The 27,314-nt window shown below is 43.3% G+C and overlaps 1 protein-coding gene across 2 annotated transcripts in view; it reads right to left on the bottom strand.

Annotated features, from left to right (window-relative positions):
• Positions 1 to 412: 412 nt before the first annotated feature.
• CDH13 (cadherin 13) overlaps positions 413 to 27,314 on the bottom strand; it is a 625,583-nt gene continuing 598,681 nt past the window's right edge. For both annotated transcript variants that reach the window (XM_053270621.1, XM_053270622.1), the window contains 3 exons: positions 18,660 to 18,890; positions 13,279 to 13,500; positions 413 to 2,911 (listed from right to left, as the gene is read on the bottom strand). In XM_053270621.1, coding sequence (XP_053126596.1) covers positions 2,904 to 2,911; positions 13,279 to 13,500; positions 18,660 to 18,890 — 461 coding nt within the window. In that variant the 3' untranslated portion in view covers positions 413 to 2,903. The remainder of the gene's footprint in view (positions 2,912 to 13,278; positions 13,501 to 18,659; positions 18,891 to 27,314) is intronic.

The following is a 27,314-nucleotide window of genomic DNA, read 5'->3' as shown; positions in this document are numbered from 1 at the left end:
TGGATACGCGGAGCCACAAAGATGAGGTTCTCCTGTATACTTATAGGAGAGGTAAAGCATTGAGTCTGGACACAGATCCATCTTTGTGTCCAAGTCTCATGGGAATCCTCTCGTTGGCATTATAGCCAAGCCTTTTGGCTTGTATTCAGTACATAAACATTTTTATTTGGATTAAGCCTGTGTTTGTGACTTGCTTGCGAAACTGCCTGCTTTAATACCATGCTCAAAGAGTGGGAGTAAAAAGTCCCCATGTAACACTAGTATTTTAAAGTTCTGATATTAAAAAATGACCAGCCCTCCTAGAATGACCGGTCATGTTTTATGGAACAAAACAATGTTAGGAGGCTATTATGCGGAGTTTTCCTGCCAATGCACATTTGCTATCTGGTGTAACCGTATGAAAAACTAAATGTATGGTTGGATTTCTTTAATGATTTGAAAAAGCTATCATTGGAACAAAAGTTTGACACTGAAGGAAATGCTTTAACATACAGCCTGATGTGTAGGTCCTGTTAAAAAAATCCAACCCAAAATATACAGCTGCGACATTCTATTGCATAAGAAAGTGCTGCAATTCAAATTTTAAATAAGCAACTTTATTAAAAGAATCTAAGACACTTACCTTACCCCTAGTTACTGCCAAATTCTATTAAAAGCCACTTAAATCTGTCACTTAATATACTGGGTTTTTTTGCTGATTTGGTGTGAGCTTTAGTGGTTCATTTACAATTTATTAACAAGATGATAATCTTGATGATAAAGTTAGACGTTTTCTGTTACCTTACATGCTCACAAAATAGCAATTGTGTGTCTGTTTTTAAAAAGGATTCATATTCGTAAATAATGAACACTCTTTATCCCTATAGTTTGCAAACAAGTGTGATTATTTTTCTGTTAGTTTTCGTTTAAAACTGTGTGTGTGTACCTGTGTGTGTATGTATGTATATATACTATATTCAAAACAAATTATATATATATATATGTATATATTTATATAATAACTTTTTTCCTAGGTGTGCTCAAGTGTCACTTTAAGAAGAGCTAGCTTCACAGGCGTTGAGCAAGAAACTCATGGTTGAAGAACATAAAAAGGTAAGACTGTCAATTTTGGTTGGCCAACTTGTATATCTGGATGATGTTTATCTATCCAAAAATGGATAATGGGAACCAGGTGCCAGAATGAAGAAAGGTTTATAATCTGAAGGTGAAAAGGGGTGGATTATGACTACTATTTTTTCCCCTAGGTTTTTCTAAACTGAGTCCCAGAGGCCTAATTTTCAGTGAGATGGTTTTGGGACTGTGCCACTTCCAGTGGTAGGGATTTGTGTGATTGGCTACTTCTCAATTCAACATCCACCCATTCCCTCACATAGAAAATTAACATGTTGGGGGAAAGGATAGGTCAAAACTCTTCTCCCTGAGAAGTAACTTTCCTTTTTGGAGGATTCCTTTTAGGAGTGAGGAACATTCAATCACATGAGCTCCTACCAATCATCTGAAGAGCGAGCATACAAAGAACCCTGCTAGATGAGACCAAAGGTCGACCATTTTGTTTGCCAGAGTGGCCAGCTAGATAAGAATATAAGAGAAGCCCAGCTGGATCAGGCCAAAGGCCCATTGGGTCCTGCATCCTGCTTCAAGCAGCAGCCAGCCAGGTACATCTGGGAAGCTCACAAGTGGGAGAAAGAGGTCAACACCCCTTCCCTTGTGTGTACTCTTGCAGCCCCAGCAGACATAGGCCACTCACTGTACTATGCACTAGAGCAGAGAAGGGAGTTGGAGGGTGCCATAGCTCAGTGCTAGAGCATCTGCTTTGCATGCAGAAGGCCCCAGCTTCATTCCCTGGCAGCATCTCCAGGTTGGGTTGGGAAAGACTCCTGCCTAAAACTTTTGAGAGCCTCTGCCAGCCAGTGTAGATATTGCTGAGCTAAAATGGATCAGTGGTCTGACTCTGTGTAAGGCAGCTTCCTGTGTTCTCATAGAGGCCGTGAAGAACCACTCCGCTGGGGTTTTCCCCATCCAAAGTAACTGTGTTGTGTTGCTTCACACTAAAGGCCAGTCCTTTATTATGTCCAGGGTGCATCGAAAACAAGTCAGAACGATCTAAATATACATGAGCCGTCAAGCAGGAGTCAGTGCTTTCAGGCATTGTGAAGTGTTGCCTTTTCTTCTAGAGGCCCTTGAAAACAAGACAATAAGTCTTCTACATGGACGGGGTGTGTGAACGAATTACACATACCTTGTAGTGGATGACAGGAGACATCTTAAAAAGTCGATGCCTCTGTAGTGGCTAGCTCACACAGGCCCATCACCATCACCATCATCTATTCTCCTTTTGGTAAAACCCTTGCATGTACATCCAGAGGGTTCAGCGATTCTCGGGCATCTAACCATGTCTCTGTGCTGCCCCATTGACCACAAGCCTAAGGTGAATGCCATACAAAAGCTAACCCTATTGTATATCTCTCCTCTCTATATAAATATATATACATATGCATACACTCATACATATACAAATACTAACCCACAGACAATTTTTCTTTTAAAACAGTTTGAATAGCAACAAGTCAACAGAGAACGGGGGGAGAAATGGAGTCATTCTGTAGTTCTGCTCCCGCGAGATCAGGTGTAGATGTGGTGGTCTTTTAAAACGTTTGGCAAGCAATCGTGCGCCAGCCTTCAGTCTTGGAAGAGGAGTCCATTGGTAAACCAGAGTGAGGCCAGAGAGTTTTCGTCAAATGCAATCGTGCAGCAAGGGTAGATGACGTGAGGTTGCAGTCTGCCGAAATCTGGAGCAACCGAGGTTGAGGAGTGAAAAGTCAAAGATGGTCTTCCGAGTGGGGTGTGTTTCCTTTGCTTGTTGCCACGGCAACTTAGTAACTAGCTTCAAAAGTCAGGAGTTCTTACAGACCTAAGTGATGAGTAATAATGTGTGGTTATTAGCAAGCAGATAGCAATTTTTTTACTTTTATTCTTAAAAAACAAAAAACTAATGTGGAGGTCTTGCTGACTTGGATACTTGCACATGATTAAGCAATTCACACTGAATTATCCTTTTTGAGAAGCAATTATTTATGAAGGCTTAAGGTTAGAGGAGCAAAGATCAAATATTTTGGTTGGTTGGTTGGTTAAAGCCCTTAAGTGGTATATCTTCAGAAATCCTGCTTGAGAAACAAGTGGTGAGGGCAAAAAGCAGGGGTTCAAATTGCATTCTGGGATCCTGAGATGTTACATTTCCTTTTGGAGTATGTTTCACTCCATATTTCTGTTTCCAACAGGGATGTGAAGAAACCTCTTCAGGAATTGCTTTCCCTTGGAGGAACAATGGCTTGAATTTCACTTTTTCAAAAATTTGAGTACCATCCCTAATAAAACACCAGTCTCCTTCACAATATCTACCATTTATTTATATGACTGTGTGTGTCATTTTCCCAGGTCACAGGTTTCCCCAGACATCAACAGGTTTAGTCTTATCCATGCTCCAACAAGAAAGAACAAATAACCACCATTTCTGCCCCCAGCACAAGGCTGAATATACATACCTAATTACATTGCATTGCAATGTAGGAACAACAAAGAAAAGCCAAACTTCATGAGTTTAAGGTATGTCTGTATGATGATCATGTGTCATTTGAAATGACACACCCTCTCTTTGATTCTAAGACCATCACAGCATACATACAAACCACTTTACCACCTCAACTATGGGATGAAAGCAATTGTATCAGTTAATTACAGAATGTTCTGACTTATGCAGGTTTTGATCCTGTGGACATAGAAATGCAGGGAGGTACGGGTAGGCAATACTGCCCAGTTTGGCTTCTGCTGGCTCTCTTTATCTGGTACATCCTGTAAAATTAACCTTAAGATTTGTTAATATACGAGCCACCTAATGGCGCAGTGGGAAATGACTTGACTAGCAAGCCAGAAGTTGCCGGTTCGAACCCACTGGTGTGTTTCCTAGACTATGGGAAACTCCTATATCAGGCAGCAGCGATATAATAGGAAGATGCTGAAAGGCATTTTCTCATTCTGCACGGGAGATGGCAATGGTCAACCCCTCCTGTATTCTACCAAAGACAGCCACAGGGCCCTGTGTAACTCTTGAGTAGTAGTATTATTTCAGTCTTTGACCAACATACTGTATAATAATACAAACCTGATTAGTACTATCTACCCTATAGTGGTGCAGTCCTGACTCTTCCTTAATAAGTACCAAATAACTTAGTCTGGTTGTTAGCCAACATATGTAATGTGTTTAAATCCCCACCACCACCCCAGATGTATTTTTATTATGGGACAGCATCTGGATAAGGCCTCTCATTAGGACGTTTAGTACATGCAACAACTTTTGCCCATTTTGTCCCTTCTCTCTGCTGCCCCGAATGTATCTCAGGGATATATTTCTGGGAAGCTTGGGGACAGCAGATGGAAGGGGATGATCAGCAAGTATAATTGCATGCAAATTCTAATGTGAGGGCAGCCTTCATTTGTATGCTACCCTTTATTATTATTTAAAAATATATGGGTTAACTTCTGCTAGTTTGGTGTTGGAGTGGATGCAGTGGCCACTGATTGCTCCACTTTAAAGCGATGGGTCCAAACTGGGGGCCTCCAGATGTTGCCGAACTTCAACTCCCATCACCCCCAGACACAATAAATTGTAGCTGAGACTGGTGGGAGTTGTTGTTCAGCAATATCTGAAGACCCCCCAGCTGGGAACCATTGCTTTAAAGCAATAGGAAGGAGTGATGGAATAAGACATGATTTTCATTAGATTATAGTTTATAACACTTATTTGAGCCATATGGAAACTACACTCCCAAATGGAACAAGAGTTCTTAGCATGCACAACAAATTCAAGATCTAATTTATGCATTTCCACTGCTAACGGCTCTATGTATATGCCGTTTAACTCTGAGCATACACAGGAAGCTTTGGAAGGCCTTGGTGATTGTTACTCGTTTGCGAGATGGTTATTGCGGTTGGTTTTAAATAATTTGTTTGTTTGTTTCCCTCCCAGGCAAATTGGGTTATATAAGGAATTTGATCAAGTTGATAAAGCATTTGTTTGTTAATATCACTGTGCTATTACTCAAATCAAATTTGATGTTGGAGATTCTCTAACTAGGGAATTATGTGAATTTACAAAAACAGATTAACAGCCTATCATTTCTTACTAGCAGCGTGCTTTGCTTGAAATATATTTCTTTGACAGCTGCAATAGAAATATATAAGGAACAAGAACCAACAGATCAGACTGTATGCTACTTTCTCAGATGCTTCTGGGAAGTCCCCAATGAAGGCATTAACCTTCCCCCACTGTGACTTTCCAGCAAGTGGCATTTAATGGCATACTGCTGCTGGACATGGAGGTTCCATATTGCCATCGTGACTAATAACCATCAGTGACATACATTCTCTGCAAAACCCCAAATAATTTGGCTGTAAGCCTTCACAGTCTAGTCTAAGCTATGTTCCGCTATAAACAGGCACCCAATCACTTTAGATTAGGAAGCTGCCTTATACTGAGGCAGACCGTTGGTCGGTTCAGCTCAGTATTGTCTACACTGAATGGCAGCGGCTTCTCTAAGTTTGCAGGCAGGAGTCTTTCCCAGCCCTACCTGGAGATGCTGCCAGGGAATGAACCTGGAGTGAACCTGGGACCTTCTGCATGCAGATGCTGTTCTGCTGAGCTATGGTTCTATCCCAGTGAGCTGGCGAAGACAAGACTAAGGAAAGACAAAATAGCAGTCTTTGCGTATCGGAAAGTATTGGGCATGATTCCCCTGAATGTTATTCTACAGATCAGAACAGGAAACACAATTGTGCAGAGTGTCTTGGTTTTCCAGCCCTCCTAGAAGAATAAAATGTTATCCCTCAACCCATCTATAGACGGAACTTGAATTGATGAACTCTTGGTGCCACTTCGGAAAACTGTGAATAAACTAGCAACGTTCGTAAGTCTGCCAAGCACCACAGACAGGAGGCTGAACATCTAACTTACACGATGAGTTGCCTTGTCCCTTGAATTGCTCAGTTGATAATGACACTTATACTTGGCTCCCAGGGGCTGGAGTAAAAATAGTTCCAAGGTCCTTCATTGTGGAAGGGGAAATGCAGACTGTAGATATAATTTTTCTAAATGTCCAAAGCCAAGCTATTAGATTGCAGCTCCAGCTCCAATAGACTCGTAAAACCCAATGTCAATATTAGCTTTATGGGATATAATCAGAGCAAACACTTAACCAACTGGCTGAGATCAAGCTTGGCAAGGGCATGGCTGAACACGCCAAGCAACGCTCATCAGATCCCAGCGGGTGCAAAGCAGGGGCCTAGCTAGGCAAAACGGCAAGGGAATTGGAGAGGAGAAGGGGTGATAGATCCCCGTAGAGCATCCACAAGAGGGCACTGGAGCATCCACTGGAAGCCCTGGCGTGCTCTTGGACGCACAATTCCCCACTGACCTGGGGAACTCCCCAGAGCTGGCCGTGTGGTAGCGAGCATGAACTGTCCCTGTTGGATACACCCTGGTTTTAATTTGAATGGGAGACTACGAGTGTGAGCACTGTGAGATATTCCCCTCAGGGGATGGGGCTTGAAGCTCCATGGTAGAGCATCTGCTTTGCATGCGAATTTCAAAATTCCATTTGGGTAGGAAGTGGATTCCGCTTCTCTAAGGAAATCTTCTCTAACACACCAACCCAGCTCAGGTAATCATATTACAAGGGGTGTGCATGCAGAAGGCCTCCAGGTTCAATCCCTGGCAGCATCTCCAAGTAGGGCTGGGAGAGACTCCTGCCTGCAACCTTGGAGAGCTACTGCCAGTCAGTGTAGACAGAGAGATCAATGGGCTGACTTGCTATAAGACAGGTTCTGTGTCTCTTCAACTACCCCTAAATTCTTCTATCCTGTAGATCAGGGTTGGGCAACCTTGGCTCTCTAGCCGTTATTGAATGGCAGTTCCCCCCAGTTTATTGTGCCTGGGGATGATGGGAGTTGTCGTTCAACAGGAGCAAGAGAGCCAAGGTTGGAAAGCTGGTCTAAGGGAGAAGAGCTGGTCTTATGGTAGCAAGCATGACTTGTCCCCTTTGCTAAGCAGGGTTAGTCTTGGTTGCATAGGAATAGGAGACTACATGTGTGATCACTGTAAAAGATATTCCCCTCAGGGGATGGAGCTGCTCTGGAAAGAGCATCTGCATGCTTGCATGCAGAAGGTTCCAAGTTCCCTCCCTGGCATCTCCAAGATAAGCCTTAGAAAGATTCCTGCTTATCCAGCGAATATGGTTATTCAATCAAGGAAGAGAAATGAAGCCACAAAAGCAAAACAGAATGTGACGTGACCTTTCTGGCAAATCTAAAGCCAAACCAACATGGTTTCAGTTGGGATTATCACACTCTGAGTACTGCATCCCAGTGAAGGGAAGGAGATAAATTGGTTTAGATAAAAAATGGATAAACTGGAGAGGACGAAACTGTGATTTTCTGTGGCCTCCCCTGCCAGCAAAGAAACAGCCAAAATTTGTCAAGTAAATTATCTTCTGTGAATTATTGGCTAGTTTCAGCTATAGACTGTTTTAAAACAATTCAGAAAATGAATTCTGCAGTCATACATCTGACATTAATAAGCCGCCCAGAAAAGAAACACAGTCTATTACAAATCAGTAATTTAGCTCTGTCAAAACCAGGGAATATTCAACTCCCCCCGCCGCCCCTGGATATATGCCACAGAAGGCATCAAGGTTTAATCTTGTCAAGTGCTGCTTTCACCTCTGAGAATTCGCTGGGGTTTTTTTTTTTAAAAAAGAAATCATATAGGAGTCATATTTCCGAATGATCAAGCATTTGTCGATTATGGAAACACTTATCTTCCACATTTTTTCATCGTTTGTATCCTCCTCTCTTTGTGGTGTGTGTGTGTGTGTGTGTGTGTGTGTGTGTGTGTGTGTGTAAAATATACATACACACATATACACACACACACTGGCGGATCTGGTTATCTGCTGTTCCAGTATTTGTGGATTTGCATTTTTCACGGTTCAGAAATAATGCCCCAACCTCTCTATTTGCTCTCGTGGGAGTCTGGAGGATTGTTTTGGTGGCTTTTCCTTGTGTGTTTTTCCTTGGGGCTGGGTGTGTGTGTGTCTTTAGCTTTTGCCAGCATAGTGGAGGCTTGGTCTCCTTTTGGAGCCATTCCCCTTAGCTTTTGCTAACTCCAATGCTGTTCTCATTTTTGTTTTGCCACCTAAGTAATCTGGACGGAGTGTTGCAAACTCCAGCCGTGGGGTGAGGGAATGCCCCTGTGTGTGCTTGCTTGAACTTTCTCTGATACTGTGATGCCTCTAAAAAGTGCTGAGCTTGAACTTTACCTGTCTCTGACACGGCAATGTCTCGAAAGTGTTCCGCTGGAACTTCGCGGGGTGAGAAAACCACTTTTTGGCTGCTTACTTGAACTGGCTCTGATGATGCCTCTAAAGTGCTGGCTGTGAACTTTGCAGGATGAGGGAACTAGCTCTTGAATGCTTATGTGAACTGTCTCTTGTGCTGTGATCCCTCCCTGGCTAACCTGACAACTGATGAGGTTGCCAGAACCTGAGGGGTATACTCGTGTGAAACAAGAGCCGTAACCCAGAATTTGGCTTAAGATATTCCCCTCAGGGGATGGAGCCGCCACTCTGGGAAGAGCATCTGCATGCAGAAGAAGGTTCCAAGTTCCCTCCCTGGCAGCATCTCCAAGACTGGGCTGAGACAGACTCCTGCCTGCAACCTTGGAGAAGCTGCTGCCAGTCTGTGAAGACAATACTGAGCTAGATAGACTAATGGTCTGACAATCTATGGCAGCTTCCTATGTTCCTATGAACTCACTGGGTGACCACATATTTGGAGTGTAACCTACCTCACAAGGCTGTTGAGAGGATGAAAGGGGGTATTGCCATCCTGAGTATCAGTATGCTTCCCTGGGAGGGTGGGATAAAAATGTACTAAAGAAATGGGTTCAAAGTGGCTCAGTATGGCTGCAAACAGAAACCATACTTTCATATTGGAAATCATCTGTCAAATTCTCCAGCAAGAGCTTTTGGCTGAATTTTCGGGGTGGGGTATAAATTGCGGTGCAACATTGCCTTGCCTCTTTCTCATTTTCAGGAATGGGACGTCCATGGAATATTGTTCGATAATGTAGTGAACATGCAGATAGGTTTCACTCTCCTGGAGTATGTTGAATCCACCAAGCTGTTCTGTCTGCTCTCTTTACTTAGTGTGTTTGTTGATGGGAGGAGAGCTGGTCTTGAGGCAGCAAGCATGACTTGTCCCCATAGCTAAGCAGGGTCTGCCCTGGTTGCATATGAATGGGAGACTTGGTGTGTGTGTGTGTGTGTGTGTGTGTTTTAAATAAAGCGAAACCACGTTGCATTTCAGGTCTTTGGGTCTGTGGCTCAAACCAGGGGGTGGGGAATGGGGGGTCCCAAAGGGAGAAGTGATACTGAGGATTGCCAGTTCAGCTAGAAATGGCTGGAGAAAATTAATCGGTGTTTAAATACAAGGCTGTCTTTGCAGCTGATTCGCAGTCACAGTCCTGGCATCTGTGCGCTATGCCATTCCCCAGCCCACCTGAGGCCTTTCACACTTAGTTTGACAAATTAATTTCAATGCAGAGTCCACAAAACCCATTTAAGCTCATCACATCAAGCTCACTCTCTGCTTCTTCCCTTTCCAACAGGGTAATAAGAATATTTTAGTTGAGTGTTACCGAAGTCCAACTTTGTCGTTGACAAAACCCGGATGGCCCCTAAATCACCTTGGAAAGAGGGAACACTCTCCTAATGCTTAGCCTGACTTTAGAAGTCCCAAGCAGCTGTTCACATAGAGCTCGTTGCAAAATCGCATGGTTATTCTCGCAGCTGGAAGGGAAGCTAGACAATGGCAGCGGGCTCTAGATGGGACCGCCTTTGAAGATGGCTTGGAAACTGCTGTTAGTGCAGAATGCAGTGTGGCCAGCCTGATGACAGGTGTGTACTGATCTTCTCAGATATCTGCTGTTGTGATGCATCTGCTCAGTTTGTTCTAAGGGCCATCTAACTGCCAGTTACAGCCACCTAATGGCGCAGCGGGAAATGACTTGACGAGCAAGCCAGAGGTTGCCGGTTCGAATCTCTGCTGGTATGGTTCCCAGACCATGGGAAACACCTATATCGGGCAGCAGCGGTATAGGAAGATGCTGAAAGGCATCATCTCATACTGCGTGGGAGGAGGCAATGGTCAACCCCTCCTGTATTCCACCAAAGACAACCACAGGCCTCTGTGGGTGCTAGCAGTCGAAATCGACTCGGCAGCACACTTTACCTTTACTTTAACTGCTAGTTATTACCTTTTAAAGCCCTAGAAGCAGTTTTGTCTAAACACCACAGGCAAACAGAAATTGCTGTCTGGATGGGCGGTGTTGGAGGGTATTCCCTTTTTCTTTAACTGCAGGCCTTGACAATTTTGGGGCTGGGGTGTGGGTCAGGAGTCTAGGTGCCTGTCCAAAAATGAGCCAGATAATGGGCACTTGAAAAAATTATGGACTTAGTGGAGCATAGGCAGTTGCCTTATACTGAGTCAGACCATTGGTCAATCTAGCTCAATATTGTCTACACTGACTGGCAGCATCTCTCCAGGTCTTCTTTCAGACTGGGGTCTTTCCTAGCCCCACCTAGAGTTGCTGCCAGGGATTGAACCTGGGACCTTCCGTATGTAAAGCAAATGCTCTACCACTGACTTTATCCCCGTTACAAGCAACACACTTAGAGCAGAAACAGGGCTGTCTGACATAAATAAAAAGAGTATATTAAATAACTCTATCTAGTCTAGTCTAGGTGCCACAGTTAACTTTCTAGGCATCCCTGGCACCTGTGATTTGTCAAGCTCTGTTTCACCCTTTTTTTGGCCACACTTCTGCAGCAGGGAATGACCCTAGGGTCAGAAATATATTGGATGCTCACCCTCCCAAAGTCTCTGTTTACCCATATAGCCACTTTGTTTACCCAGAAGCACATTTTGATCCTGGATAGAAATTTCCGATAGCTGGAATCTGTTCCCTCTCTCGCTATAGGCAGTAGCTGCATATGCTATACTGCAGCTGTCTGCTACGCTGCATTTTTTCAAGCAGTTAAACTCATTCAAGAACGGGGGGGAAACCACGCAACCAGCCAACATATCATTTCAGCGACTTCCTGAACAGGCACAAATTCCAAGCTTAGATAATAATTGCCCCATTTAAATGATAATACCAAGATGTTTTGTTCTGGCAGGAGATTCACATTGGGGCCATAGTCATCCTGAATAGCTCACTCATAGCACTATCTATCCTTGGCTCCAGATTGTCAAACGGTATGCACACATCCACAAAATTTGGCATGAATAGCAGGGGGGAGAACCCTCACTTGACGGAGGGATTTACCTCACAGGCATAAGTGCCTCATAAAGTCTAAGCACCAAGAGCAGAACCAGCCACGTCGGGGATTTTTATAAAAATTAAGCCCATAACTTTGCCACGAGCAATGGGGATATATCATCTGCTCAATATGCATTAAGGGTCTCTTACTTTTTTACAGCATCATAATCTTTGATTATTCTGATAAATATTTGGACTGTGGAAGATATTGTGCTGAAGTTAATGGCGGTTATAAAATGAATACCTCCACGTGTGAAGTCAAAAAAACCCCAGATGTGAAATGGGCAGATTTTGGCAGTGTAGCAAACCCAGGGCTAAATTGCTTCGCTAGCACTTTGGACTGATTCCCTATAACTCATTACGGAGGCAATTATACCTGTAGAAAGTCGCAGAGATAACCACCTTCTTTAGCTATGATGATTTCAAGTTGACCAATGTACCTGGATGTGGCACAACTCAGAACTAATGTGGGCCAATAACTGGTTTTCTAATGGAAAGACTGCTATGCTCTCTTCCCGCAATAAAATTAGTGATTCTATTAGTTGTCTATTAACTGGCATTAAATTAAACTGGTTAATCTTTGAAGATCCCTCCTGGGCCTTTTATTGAACTAATTCTCAGTGTAAACAATTATTGAGCTGAGACCGACTTACTACCATTTGCAGACATGTGTATAACTGCACAGGAATGTCATAAAGCTGACCTCTGTGGTGGCCAGAGGGGACATTTCTTATTAATATTTGATGTTAAGTACATCAAGCCCCTACAAGGCAAGAGTGCTTTCAACAAGATGGAGCCCTCGCAACATGCTAATTTTCGTGCACAAAGTGGGAGCATTTTTGTAATTGTCAGAAATCTGGCAGACAAAATAAGCAGGAGAGAGAGGAAAACCCAGGAGATTTTTCTATGGGGGTTTTAAGAACATTTGCACATATGAGGTAAGAATGGTTTAGACAAAAACAGACACTTATAACATGCCAGTTTTGCTGCACAATGGTGGGGGCATTTTGAAGATTTTTTCAGAAATCTGGCAAAAGACTTGATTGGTTAAATAATAGAAGGGATAGGGCGAGCCAGGAGATTTTTTCTAGACCAGGAGTTCCTAACCTGAGGTCCAGGGAGGTGGTCCATGAAAAGTTAAATATATAATTAAAGGAAGCTCCCAGAAAATATTGTTGATAATCCAATATGATACATTCTCCCATATTATTAACAATAAGTATTATTATTAATAATAATTAATTACTAAATTGTTATAAAGTAATTTATAAAACTATAAATAGGATAGGGGTCCATATCTACTGCTTGAGGATCTGGGTGGTCAGTAGGTGAAAAGGAAACCCACAAAAAAGGTTAGGAACCCCTGCTTTAGCTTGTTATTTTTGCACTATCCGGCCCTCTTTTATTTCTCCCTCTGAATGAGGCTTTCACACCATGTGCAAGGGGCCTGTTTTCATTTCATGGTGCTGAACCTAGAGTTGGGTTGACTTGAACCATAGGCTGAGAGCCATTCTGGGGGAACGGCTTCCTCCTTTTTATCTGCAATTGCTTCCAAAAGCTTGGGGAATAGTATCGGGATAACCTGGCTAACTAGGGAAGGACCATAGCTTAGTGGTAGAACACATGCCTTGCATACAGATGGCCCCAGGTTCCGTTCTCAGCAGCTACAGTTCAAGGATCGGAGGACGTGGGGATGGAGCAGGGGTAAGTATACCCAAAGCCCCAGAGAGCCCGTCGGAAGAGAAGAGAATCAGGCTAGATGGCCCATTGAGGTTCCTAAATATGAGGCTGTTTCATCTTTGAAATAAGAACTCAACATTATGGTCGGCTGTTCCAAGAAGACGTACCGTATAAACTGAAGAGCGCGACGAAGATTAAGACCATGCTGATGTGAAGGGAGGAAGATGCACTGCAGTCCATTTTGCTGTTGTATTTTGAACAGGAGCACACTTTTATTTGCAGTTCTGTATAGTTAGTGAGAGGAGGTTTCCCAGAATCTGTCACCAAGATGGGGATGATGTAGTTGGCCTTCTTCAAGTTTTGAGGCAGAGTGACTTGGGCATGCGTGTCTGCAAGGAATGAGGAAATAACAATTCGGTGGGTATTTATTTATTTACATTTTAAAAGCAGCAGTAACCAAGCAGTGTGCACTACAATCCAGCACCAGAAGTCAGATGAGAAAGCATGGCAATCATGTATCACTGCTTCTGGCTTAGAGAAGGAAAAGTTCACATCGCTCCATCAGAAATCATTACCCATCAGAAAAAGGTTGCCCCAGTATTGAAAGCGGATGGGTAATGAAATATTTTGGACTAGTCCTTCAAAAAAACATCCATCAGAAAATATTACCCCAGAATTGAAATCTGACAGGCAATTTAAAAATGCAGACGATTCTGTCAGAAGACATTACCCATCAAAAGAAGTTACCCTGGTTTTGAAATCTGACAGGTAATAACACACAGTTCCCTGACTGGCGGAGAGATAATGAGTGAAGGATGAAGTCAGGGAATGGCGTGTTATCATGTCTAAGGAATTTAACAGCTGGAGAACCAAGTTTTTCATTTGTGCTCATTTGTTTTACTTAACTAAGGATGGTGTGTCACACTGAAACGTCTTATGTTTTGATGTTTACCAACTTTTAGGGTGTGTTTTTTGTTTGCACAATAAAAATGTCTTTTTGTTGAGAGTTTGGAGTTAATATGCACATTGCATCGCCGACATATTGACTTATTCTGACAGGTAATTTAAAAATTCAGACTAGTCCATCAGAAAACATTGCCCATCAGAAAAGCTTTCCCTGGTATTGATATCTGAAAGAGTAATTAAATATTTCAGGTGAGTCCATCACAAAACATTATTCACCAAAAAGGTTATCCCAGTATTGAAATCTGACAAGTAACAAAATATTTCAGACTAATCCAGCAGAAAACATTACCCACCTGAAAACGGTATTGAAATCTGATGGGGATAATGAAATATTTCAAACTAGTCTATCAGAAAACATTACCCATCAGAAAGGCTCCCTCTGGTATCGAAATCTTACAGGATAATGAAAAATTTCAGACTAGTCTATCAGAAAATCTTACCCCAGTATTGTGTTCTGACAGGGTAATGAAATATTTCAACTAGTCCACCATAACATGTTTCTGAACATGAGGTGCTATATACTTGAACATTTATTGTATGGGCTGCAACATGCTCTGAATAAAAAGTCTGTTTCTTCTGTACTGATCTCTTAGTATACAAAGAAGACAGGGTTGTATCCAGACCTTGTGTGAGCAGAAGTAAGCTCACACAAGGGAACATTCCTGAAACTAATCCTGAAGGTCTAGGACCTGCAGAGAAGGGGAAGGGGCATCTTTGGGTGGGTGGAACTCTGGTCACAGAAAGCACCTCTGTTCAAGTTTTGGCAATTCCACCCTATATGTACCCTATCCTATGTATACCATCCCATCCTGTTCCCAGGGTTTCTCCGATGCTTTTGCGGGCTAGCCTGGGGCCCTCACCACCATTTATCACATTATTTCCATGGGGAAATGTGTTCTGACTTACGGACTTTTGGAACACAACCCATTTCTAAGTTGGGGACTTCTTCCTGTATTCCTTTGAAAAGGCCACTTCAACTCATGGCCACCATCATGGCTTGTGGTTGTGAAATAAATGAGTGAATTGTGTTGCATGCAGAATTTCTTCCTGTAGACATTTCTCCTTGGAACGACGAAATCCTGGGAAATGCCATGTCACGAACAGGCTAAAGATCTCATACACACTCCTGCTGCATCAGATCCAGAGTCATTTAGACTAGCATTTGATTTCTAGCCTTGGCCAACCAGATGCCGCTGGGAAGCTCACGAGCAGAGCATGAAAAGAGGCCCCTGTTATCTGTCCCCTGCATCTGGTACTCGGAATTATATTGCCTCTGAACAGATGTTCCATTTTCCGCTATCCTGGTGAACACCTGCTAGTAGACTTATTCTCTGTGAATATCTCTAATGCTCCTAAAAGCCCTCAAATCCAGCGGCCATTGCTGCAATTTAGGGATTACACAAGCATAAATCTACAATTATCAGGTGGTGATGGTTTTGCTTCTTCAAAGAGAGCAAGAGAGAGAATCCACAAAAGTTAAATCAGTTTCAAATCAGTTCAAATCGATAGTGCAGATGTAGGGGATTGATCGAGCACCCTCTTTCAGTGCCTCATCTGATCTTGTAGTCATAGAATCATAGGAAGCTGCCTTATGCCGAGTCAGTCTATCGAGCTCAGTCTTGTCTACGCTGACTGGCAGCTCCTATCCAAGGATGCAGGCAGGAGTTGCTCCCAGCCCTACCTGGAGATGCTGCCAGGGAGTGAACCTGGGACCTTCTGCATGCAAAGCAGATGCTCAGCCACTGAACTATGGTCCCCTCTGCATAGGAAGATAGGGAACGGCCTTATCTGGAGTCACACCATTAGTCCCTCTAGCGCAGTACTGTTTACACTGACTGTCAGTGGCTCTTCAGGAAGGAGGATTGAACCCGAGGCCTTCTGCAAGCAAGCAGATGCTCTTCCACTGAGCTAAGGCCCCATCCCCTAAAGGGGATCTCTTACAGCAGACAGTACTCACATATCACCCCCCATCTGAATGCAAACCAAAGTGGATCCTGCTCAGCAAAGGGGGCAGCTCATGCTTGGTACTACAAGACTAGCTCTCCTCCTCACCTACTTCCGGTCTCTCTGGTTACATGCCCTTCAGCAGAAATCAGGGACCATTATGGACCATGTGCAGAATTATTTTGGGATGAGGAAGATGCCTGCCTTGTCAGTGGTTCTGGTTTGGGGCTTTAATACACAACCAGAACAGCAGGCATCTCCCGCACGGCTGTGTGAGTTGCACCCCCTGATGAATTCTCTCTCTCTCTTCAACCAATGGCTTCAGAAATCAGATTAACAAAGAGATTTCGCGAAGCATTTTCCACCAGTCTGCTATGGCCAGAAGGTCTGCATTTGCAAGCGTAATTAAGTTGGTGGGAACGCTTGTACTGGGGATAGGATCCAGCAGTAGACAACACATGCCAGGGGGCACTTGTCCACACCTGTAATTTCTTGTGAATAGAAACCAGAAGGTCTGCTGTTCTCCCATTGTCTGGAATTACTGCAACGTGCTGAGCTAGTTCTGTCTCCCATGGTACTTGTTCTCCATTGAAACAAATGGCAAAATTCCCACTCACTTCAACAGCAGAAGACTCAACTTATTGTTCAGGCCAGGCAGAATGGAAGGTGCCCGTTAAATCAACAATGCTCTGTAGGCCTTCCTCAAAGAAACCTGTCAGCCTCTGTCTTGTTTTGAGTCTTTGCATTTTTGGACAGCTTTCTGTCTGAGAAAGTCTATCAAGGAGGCTCTGGCCAGGAACTGAGTGTTATGGCTTGTAGGCAGTGTTTTCAACAGCATCCAGAAATTCTGACTGCTTGGCTCCTTCTAGCAATCCAAATTTAGCTGCACTGCCCTCAGATCAGCACATTGGTCTCTCTTTCAAATGAAGCTTGGATGGTTTTTTCTTCTTCTGCTTTTTTGCAAAACTTGAGTGAAGCAGGAAACCTGCACATCTTCAGCAAGGCTTCTTCGTCTTCTTCTTGGAAGCAAAAAATGAATCCCAGAAGGAACCAAAGTAAAGTTTAAAAAGAGGAATACACCGGATATTTTTATACTGCTTTTCAACAAAAGTTCCCAAAGCAGTTTACATAGATATAAATAAATAAACAAAATGGCTCCCTGTCCCCAAAGGGCTCACAATCTAAAAAAAAGAAACATAAGGCAACCACCACTGGAGGGATGCCATGCTGGGGATGGATTGGGTCAGTTGCTCTCCCCTTAACTCAAATAAGAGAATCATCACCACTTTGAAAAGGTGCTTCTTTGCTCATTTAGCAGTGGGAAATTGAGAAATCACTGGAAAATAAAGTTTGCATGGCTAATATATGGGACTTTTGTTTTCTGCCTACCAAAGTCACCTTAAGTGGCGCAGTGGGGAAATGCTTGACTAACAAGCAGAAGGTTGCCGGTTCGAATCCCTGTTGGCACTATATCAGACAGCAGTGATATAGGAAGATGCTGAAAGGCATTGTCTCATACTGCACGGGAGGAGGCAATGGTAAACCCCTCCTGTATTCTACCAAAGAAAAACCACAAGGCTCTGTGAGGGCCAAGAGTCGAAATCGACTTGACAGCACACTTTACCTTACCTTTACCAAAGTCTACTGTGTTTGCCCCAATTTTGCAACCTTCTTCTGCGCACAGTAGAGATGCAACCCACACAAGGCAGTTGTCCCTCATCTACAAGATCCCACACAATTCTACAATGTGTGGAGAACATGAGCTGAGCTACAACTCTTCCTTCCATGCACATGGAAACTGACACCATCCGATTTCTTGTACTTAGACTGGCAAATTTTAGTGTGGGCAAGGAGTTCCATGCGCAGACACAAGTGTGCTGGTGATGCCATTGGGTTGTCTGCGAATTGGCTTTTATTTACCAGTTGTGGGTTAGAAATTAACTGCTGCAGTTTGTACTTTTAACGTGAACAATGCTGCACAGATGTGGAAAGCTTTCGATAGTAGAGCTGGGCAATATGACTGATAGTCAGCCTCTTATGGCTAAGATCAAGCTGATATAGCCAACTGGAACCCTCTAGAATGGCACTGATTACCGTATTTACCAGAATCCATGACTAGGTTTCCCCCAAGTTCTTTGTTTTTAGAAATCAGGGGAGCCAACTTAAATTCAGATTTCTCTTCCTTTCGGATAAACTGATAGTACCTGTGTTTAACCTCTATCATTTAAAGGGTAAATTCAGAGTCATCTATTTGGGTAAATACAGGATCATTTCTCACCCCCTCCCTCACTTATTGTTGATAATTGTGGCCAAATTCTAACTAAAGTCAGTTATATGGATATGGGTTGGAACATAAGAGCTGTCCTGCTGGATCAGGACCAAGGTCAATCTAATCCAGCATCTCGTAGCCCACCAGATGTCTCTGGAAAGCCAACAAGCAAGAGCTGAAGGCATGCCCTCTCTCTTGCTATTGCTCTCTCGCAACTGGTATTCAGAGATGTCCTGAATCTATCTGGAGATGATATAGAGCCACCATTTAGCAACAGATACAAGGAGTAGGGAAAGGAGAGCAGACAAGCTAGGAGAATGAAGGTGTAAAGGGAAAAATGGTTCTAACAAATATCTCTGACAAACTTACTGTTGATTCTGGTAATTTTCCATACTTTATCCTGACCAGACTGCTTGTTCAATTCAAATCTGAAAGGCTCTGTATTAGGGTGAAGATCCTTATCTATGGCTGCAAAGATGACCTTCAGATCTTTAGTATCTTCACAGACAGTTGTATTCATTTGATAAAGAGAGGGAGCATTGTCGTTGACGTCCTCCAATGTAATCTGCAACGTTCCTGTACCTGTGGCAGGAGGGCTACCTATGGAGAAAGGAACAGACTTTTATTAATTGGTCATTTAGGCAGTGCATAATCAAGTGAAGATCTTTAAAAAAAATATTTTAGCTTCTGATAAATGGATGAAAAAAATTGGAAGTTCTTTGCAACCTATTAACATGATGAAGTAGCATTGCTCCCAGGAACCTCAGGGAAATCAAAATGGTAGCCATCAACTGGATAGGTGATACTGGTCACCACTATGAAATGGCACTAGTGAAAAAGGTGGCCTGAATGGCAGTGTGCGTGCATCTTAACTCCCTTGATTTTGAGCTGAAGAAAGAACATTTGGCTTAGCCCTGCTAGGGGCTTTTTATTTGCTCGGTTTTCAACACCAGTGTTTTACATCTTAGTCAACTGAGTTCAAAATAAATCCATCAGCAAATAAGTACGTGAAGTAAATCTGCAAAATACCATCTTCTGCATCAGAACTGGATAGAGCTGACTGATGGTCATTGCCCGGGTTGTTGACAAAATGAAATTGGAACCCAATTTCAGTGCTCCTCACAAGGGAGGGGGAGAAACTTTTCCTTGTGAGGAATCTGAGAACTTTTAAAGGAAGCTAAATGAGCTGCTATTAGGGAAGTAAAGTTGTTCCCGAGATTTCTACACTCTCTGTTTCAGATATCACAAAACTGACCCTGAACTGGCCTAACCTTGGGGCTTCTTAGAGCTGTATTTGGTACACAGTGAGGTCATTCACACAATCAAAAACTGTGTTCAACTTGGGTTTGAGAGCTGTGTGTGCTCCCAATTTTTGGTTTTGTGGGAGCAAGGTAGGAGGAAAACCTGGGTAGCTTTTCCTCCTACCTTGGTTCCACACAGTCCCTTCTACAGATTTTCCTCCTATCTTCCACATGACCAAAAATTGGGAACACACACGGTTCCCAAACCCAGGTAGAACACAGTTTTTGATTGTGTGAATGACCTCAGTATCTCAGTGAATATCAGGTCTGATGAATATCAGGTGAGAAGTTCCCAGATCTCACGAAAGCTGTGCCAGCTGTGGGAGTCTATATAAGGTAGCCACAGCCAACGATGAGGGGTCAGTTCCTGACAAGGACACAGACTGTCTGTAGCCCTGTGCCTCGGCTGGTTGCCCGAGGGGGAGGAGAAAGGGCCATAGGTGCTGTAACCTCCCCTCTCCCAGGCCTCTTTCTTGCTTGCCTTACCAGGTGCCCAGATGCGACCTCACCTGCAGCAACTCACAAGGACTCTGCCTAAGCCCAAGGAACTGTTGGTCCTCCTTAGTTTTGTTGAAAGAAGGCAACAGTGGTGGAGAATTAGCTTCTTTTGTTTATATTAACATGTGAAGGAAGCAGAGTCCACCCATCTGTCAGCCAATGTACTTTACACATTTGCTGGGAAGCAACCAGATCGAAGGGCTGGGAGGGTCGTTCATCAACCATGTAGCTGGAACAACCTCTAGCTTTCAATCTGGAAAACAGCTTTCGGAGGTACGACAAGAAGCATTTCTGAGGTAGGCACCTGTCAGCTAGAAGTAGAGCAAAGACCAGCACCTCATTCCACTTAGGTCAACAAAGAGCTGGCAGGTGGTAATAACTTTCTGTCACTTTCCAAAGTTGATCCAAGGACCTCATATACAGGAGCAAAGTGTGATTTCTCATTACTCCTCTCTTTCACCATACTGTAGCAGCTGCTCTCGAGAACACACACATACACCTTTCCCATACATTATCAGGATTTGTGATGGTTCCCCCACTCCAAGGAAAAGGCTGCTTTGTAGTGAGTTCTTTCTTTTTCGAGGAGCCCTTTTCACTCCACCTCCCTCCATATGTCTATGGGATTGGGCTGTCTGTCTGAATGGCAGATTCAGCCATCACCTAACCCATATTTAATATCTCACTCCTTGGGCCAATAAGGTCAAAACAATACAGAGAAGAAGCATGCCAAGGAAGGAAGGATTCACAAGTGCAGCAGTAGAAATCTCAGCATTTAACAGAGTTAAGAGAACTAATAGGGTTAATAAGCCTGGTGAAAATAATAAAGTCTTCACCAAAGAGATATATTTTCCTCCTATCTTGCTTCCACACAATCACTTCTACCCAGGCTTTCCTCCTGCCTTGTTTCCACACCACCAAAAACTGGGAGCGCACACAACTCCCCAAAATGGGTAGAACACAGCTTTTGGTTGTGTGGATGACCTCACTATCTCCAGTCACCACATGGAATCTGGAGAAGAGCAGCTGAGGAAAACCTTGATTCTAGAGTGGGTTCATGTGGTAGAAGGCAGTCTCTAAAGCACCTTGTCCAAAGTAAGGATGTGCAGAAACCTGAGAAATTTCATTTGTATTTATTTATATAGTATATGTATATACCACTTTCCAACACCAACAGAAGTTCTCAATTTGGAAACCGTTCTTGCAACCGTTCTATGCAATGTGAAAGATACTTTTGTAGACATTAGTGGTCAGAATGATTCTGTTATTAGAGTTTAATACAAACTACTATGAATATTTATATACTGCTTTCCAACCAAAGTTCCCAAAGTGGTTTACATAGAGAAATAATAAACAAATTAATAAGATTTTTCTTTGTTTTATTTTGTTTTTTTAAGGTGTTTTTTAATTTATCTAAAATTGGGGAGGGTTTAGAGAAATGGGGTGGATATTTATATAGTATATACAGTTGAGAGAAAGATAAATATTGTACAATGCTGAAAGATCTAATTTTTGTGATCAGTTCTGTTCATTCATTTTAAGGTATGTTTGTTACAATTGTTCATCCTGTCTGAAAAATAATAAAAATATTTTTTTAAAAAAAGGAATTAGAAGATGGTTCCCTGGCCCCCAGGGACTCACAGACTATAAAGAAACGCAAGGGATACACAGGCAACAAGCCCTGGTTTCATCTCTGTGCTGGGACGAACAGGGACAGTTGCTTTTGCCCTGATACATATGACAACCAGCATTTTAAAAGGTGCTCCTTGCCCAGTTGGCACAGGCGGGCAAACTCTTTTGGCTTGCCTTGGAAATTGTCTGATGTTTCTCCTTAAGAGGCACCCTGGAACACGCTTCAAATCTGAAGTGTTGGTACCCGTCCTAGTCAGAAACTATTCAAGGCGTTAGAGCCAGGCCTTCAAATTCTGCTCGGAAGCAGATGGTGAGCCGGTTTTCAACACTGACAAAATCTGTTCAACCAGCCTTGCCTAGTAATCGCAGGGGTACACACCAGGCCAGTAATGCTGTTATTGATGACATACTGCACACGGGTATGCCAACCCAATAACATGTGTGTATATAGAGGCGCTCTTACCCCTGGACTTTGGGGCCAAAGCCCAGGGCCTCCACAGCTCCTGGGGTCCTCAAATCCTCTTTAGTCTGTCCCAGGTGGTGTGGTTGCCCGGCAGAGCATGATGATGCTTAACTTGCAGGGCGGGGGGAGCCTCCAAAGGCCTTTAGGCCCAGTCTCCAAAATTACCTAGGTGCACCTCTCTGTGTGTGTACACAAGTTGCACAAGTGTTGTTACACAAGAGTAATCCCATGGAAAGCAATGGGCTTACTCTTATATAATGCCCTTTGTGCCATTGTTGTGTTTGTGCAACTTGTGTGCAACATGACTTGGCTGATGTTCCTTTCTGCAGTGTGTGAGCCACTGTTCCGTATTTACCCAAATACAAGAAGACTCTGAATTCAAGAGGAACTCCTTAAAAACTGAGGTTAAATATAGGGTTATACTTATATTTACCCTAAAGGAAAAGGACTCTGAATTTAAGATGACCCCCTGATTTCTAACATCAAAGAACTTGGGGGGGGAACCTAGATTCAGGTAAATACAGTATTTAAACCAACGGACGCTTAAGAACAGCCCTGCTGGATCAGGCCCAAGGCCCATCTAGTCCAGCATCCTGTTTCTCACAGTGGCCCACCAGATGCTGCTGGAAGCCACAGGCAGGAGTTGAGGGCATGCCCTCTCTCCTGCCATTACTCCCCTGCAACTGGTTCTCAGAAGCATCCTGCCTTTTGAGACTGGAGGTGGCCTACAGCCCTCCGACTAGTAGCCATTGATGGACCTCTAAGCTTCTAAGTAATCATCAAAGGCAACCCAGCTGGACTTTGCGACCTTCTTCACCAAAGACTCCTTTGGAAGCAAATGTTTAGAACCTTGCCTGGCAAGGAACAGCCAACCCTAAAATGACTCTTGCTGTACTGGGAGCAAAAAAAGGAACACTTTCTTTAAATCTGAGAAACTACTAGCTGTTCGAATGATAAATTATCCTAATAGTGACACTCCGTCTGTTATGGAAACATAAATGCATTTCCAAGGCAGGGCTGTCAGAGTTCTGAAGAGTTTCTCTCTTTCTTTCTCTCATCACAAGGGTGAGGGTTGAATTCCTTTTAATGAAAAAGAAATTATGTTTCACTTATTGTTGGACTAATTGAATTTTCAAAAAGGACGTCCATACATTTCTTTTTGTTCTTGATATATTATTAAGCCAAGTCAGAGAGGAGAATGGTTGAAAAGACATTTGAATATTTGAAATATGATAATAAAAGTCAGCCTTTCATGCACTTAATTAAAACACTATCTTTAATTCAGAGAATATTATTTCCACACTGGGCTGATAATGTTTTGTGCTCTGTCCTCTTTATCTTATATTAAAAATATGTCTATTCTTTGAAATTAAGAAACCAATGGCATTAAAAATATAGCCTTGTTTTCCCCAAAAGCAGATACAATTTTCATTTGCTCTGTCTTGTTTACATGTTACCCTTTCCCCATGTTTTAGAGATCCTCTGCTAATATGTACAATGTGAGAAGAAAATTGCTTCTTGTTCATTCCAGTGACTTATTCCCTATCTGGATTATTTATAACCAATTACACAAAATACACCAGGATTTCAAAAGAAAAAGGGGAAGGGGAAAAAACCAAGCAAATGTCAAGGTCATAAACTGAAACTGGTTAACATCTTTGCCGTAAGAAATACATCAGAACAGAAGCCAGAGATAAATGTACACAGCCAGAGCTGAATTAACTACTAAGTTACATATGCTATAGCCATATTTGTCATTCTGTCTCGGTATTTACAAACAGAGTGTTGGAAAAACAGGACATATCTAAATAGCTTTTAAAAATATTTGTTAAATATATAGGAGACAGGGTAATGAAGTCAGTGAGACGAAAAAGACATACAAGACTAGGGTGAACGCAGCAAGTCAGTAAAAACCAAATGTTAATTGAAATAAAGCAGTGTTCATCATCTGGTGGGAGACACAAAGGGATAGACCCAGAGCCCTCCTCGCAAAAGGTGTTCCCCAGCTTTGGCGCCATGACCAGGTACTTCAAGGAAGCCCACAAGTGGAGAAAGAGGGCAACGACCCCTTCCCATTGGTGTTCCCTCGCACCTGGGACTTTTACACACAACAGGCTTTACCGCAAGGTTACTGGGAGGCTTGACTGAGAACTTGAAGTTGTCCCCCCAAACTGATGCAAATAGTGGATCCCACCCCCCCCCCCCCCGGATATAAACCGGACTACATTCATAACATGTTGTGAAAAACCTGAATAGTGTGTGAACTGCTCCCCGATAACTCGCAGGGACTTTGGGGTAAATCTGTTCAATATGTGAACGCACCCCATCCATTCTCGGAGGAGATGCGAGTTAAAGGGCTTTTAAAGCCCTGTGTGTCAAACTTCCTGGTGTTCAGGGGCATGCCTTCTCTGATCCTGATGGAAATATACAGCTATCAAGGCTAGGAGCCATTGATAGCCTTATCCTCCATGAATCTGTTTAATCCCTTTAAAATGGTCTAGACTGGAGGCCATCACCACATCCGGGCAGTGAATTCTATAATTTAACTACAGAGTGTATAAAGAAGTACTTCCTTTTGTCTGTCTTCAGTCTCCCAGCATTTAGCTTCAACAGGTGACTTTGGGTTCTCATATTACGAGAGGGAGAAAAACTTCTCTCTATCCACCTGCATAATTGTATATACCTCTATCACCGACCCCCTCCCCACCTGCCTTCTTTCTAATCTAAAAGAAGGCAAGTAAGGGGAACTATAATAAGTAGGTTCTGTGACCGTTTTCGTGATTCAGTTCTGAAAGAAAGAGGATGTCTTTGGATTTCGTTTCACTTTTTTTGTGCAATAGTCTAGTGTGAGATGGAAAGTATCCTTCTGCACAAGGAAACACACCTTTGGATCCAGTCCATATAGAAGAAAAACAATGTGACCGAGTGGTCATCTGGACATTGAACAATCCATCTGCTCCATGGTGGGATCAGAACTCATGCAGCAGATAATCTATTTCTCCTTACTTGCCCTAAACATAGATGAATCTTTTTGAGGGCTCGTGTCGGGATGCCATGTTACCTGGTTGCTTGGGTGGCCCTGGGGAGTCCGGAGAAGGGCGTGGCATCCCTCCACGTCTTTCGTTCCCTTTAGGGGGCAGTGGGGATGAGAAGGGCCCAGGCTGGTCGGTTCCCAGTGGGGTTGAGAGGACAAGGCAGGGAGTGTGGCAGGAAACAGTTCTGGGGAGACAGCCGGATTGGGTGTGACAGTAAACAGGAAGCAAGGTCAGGAAGGAGGTGGGGCTGGAAGTAGGCTTTAAGCCCACTCAGCTCTCCACTGGAGTATTTAAAGACAAGGCAGCTGATGAGGAGGAGCTGCTTCTGAGTATGGGAGCCAGAAGTTCTCCAGGAGAGGGAACTGGCTGAATGCAGCAAGCCAGGAGGAGGAAGCAGGTGACAAGCTCACCTCCTCCCCTGGCTGTTCCTGAGGTTGACCTTTTGGGGGTTGCTCCAGTCATTCTGGAGTTCAAGAAGGGCTAGGAGCCCACCTCGTCTCCTGGGAGTCCGACAGCTCCTATGAATGCCCTCCCTTCAGAACCTTTGGCTGGTAGATACATTAGAACTCCAACTGAGCAGAGATATTGCCCCTGCTACTGATGAGATTGAGTCAGTTGCACATGTGCTCCTGTGGGGTGTGTTTTATATAGACCTTAGGTAAAGGCTAATTGACCCTCTTTTACATAATCTGCCAGGTCGATCAGATGAATTCTACATTAAATATTTGCTAATAGATGAGAATTTGTCTATCACACACACAGTTGCAAAATTCTGTTGTTCTGCAATACGAGTTTGTCACACTCTGGTTGCTAATGGTTAGTTCCAGTGTACAGTTATGTTATTAATATGGCTATGTTTAAAATGTTATATTGTTTTAGATGTTGTGTTATTGGTCAAAGACTGACTGACTGACTACATTGAACAGATCTTGTGAGCAATTCTAATGAGCATCACTGAGGAACAATATAATCAATTAATAAGAAAATGGAAACCTCACAAACAGAAGAATGTGAATGCAGAGAGACAGAATTATTAATGCGATTGCATATTTTTGCTTAGATTGGGGAATGGAAATCTCGCACCATCGAAACCGCACCTAATGCATCAAATCTTATTATTATTAGAGACTTCAAACTGCTAGTTCTTTGTGGCTGGAACAGTCACAGAACATTTATCTAAATCTCTTTGCTATGAGAATTCCTTATCAGTGACAATTAGAAAAAGGGAAACTTTAATCAGAATTTCTAAATTATTCTGGAAGCTCCTCCTAGGGCTAGGGCTATTATCATCTCACAGAAACATATGTGGGGGGGGGGGGCATTCAACCATGTTAATGCATTGCATCACAGAACTTTTTCTTAAAGCTGTAGTATAGCTCGGAGCCACAATAATCTTAAAGTGCATAAATTTACGATCTAGCTCTTCCATTGCCTGTGGTGTAAAACCATTGAATACTGAGGATATCTGAGGTGACAGCTCTCTCTGAGAACTGAGTAAAGGTAAGTGCTGTGTGTGTGTAAGGTGCCAAGAACAGGGGCCCCAGCATTCAGGCTCCAGAGCCTTCTCGCTTGTGGCACCAGCACTCATAGGAAGCTGCCTTCTACTGAGCCAGACCATTGGAACATTTAGCTCAGAATTTACTACACTGACTAGCAGCAGCAGCTCTGCAAAGTTTCAGACAAGAGTCTCCCCTAGACCTACCTGGAGATTCCAGAGAGTGAACCTGGGACCTTTGTTTTGCAACGTCCTGGGTCTACGCCAAGAGGAATATTTTACAGCTGACAGGACTCATGTCAGCCATCCAAATGCAAACCAGTCCAGACCCTGCTTGGCATTGACAAAGGTGATGATACACGCTCACTGGCACAGTGGGGAAATGCTTGACTAACAAGCAGAAGGTTGCCAGTTTGAATCCCCGCTGGTACTGTATCGGGCACCAGCGATATAAGAAGATGCTGAAAGGCATCATCTCATACTGCACGGGAGGAGGCAATGGCTAATCCCTCCTGTATTCTACCAAAGACAACCAGAGGGCTCTGTGGGTGCCAGGAGTCAAAATCGACACGACGGCACACTTTACTTTACTTAGCACAAGAC

Source organism: Hemicordylus capensis, chromosome 9, assembly GCF_027244095.1.
Source record: "Hemicordylus capensis ecotype Gifberg chromosome 9, rHemCap1.1.pri, whole genome shotgun sequence".
NCBI lineage: Eukaryota > Metazoa > Chordata > Lepidosauria > Squamata > Cordylidae > Hemicordylus > Hemicordylus capensis.
The sequence above is the reverse complement of the archived record's forward strand: the minus strand, read 5'-3'. Positions and strand labels throughout refer to the sequence as shown.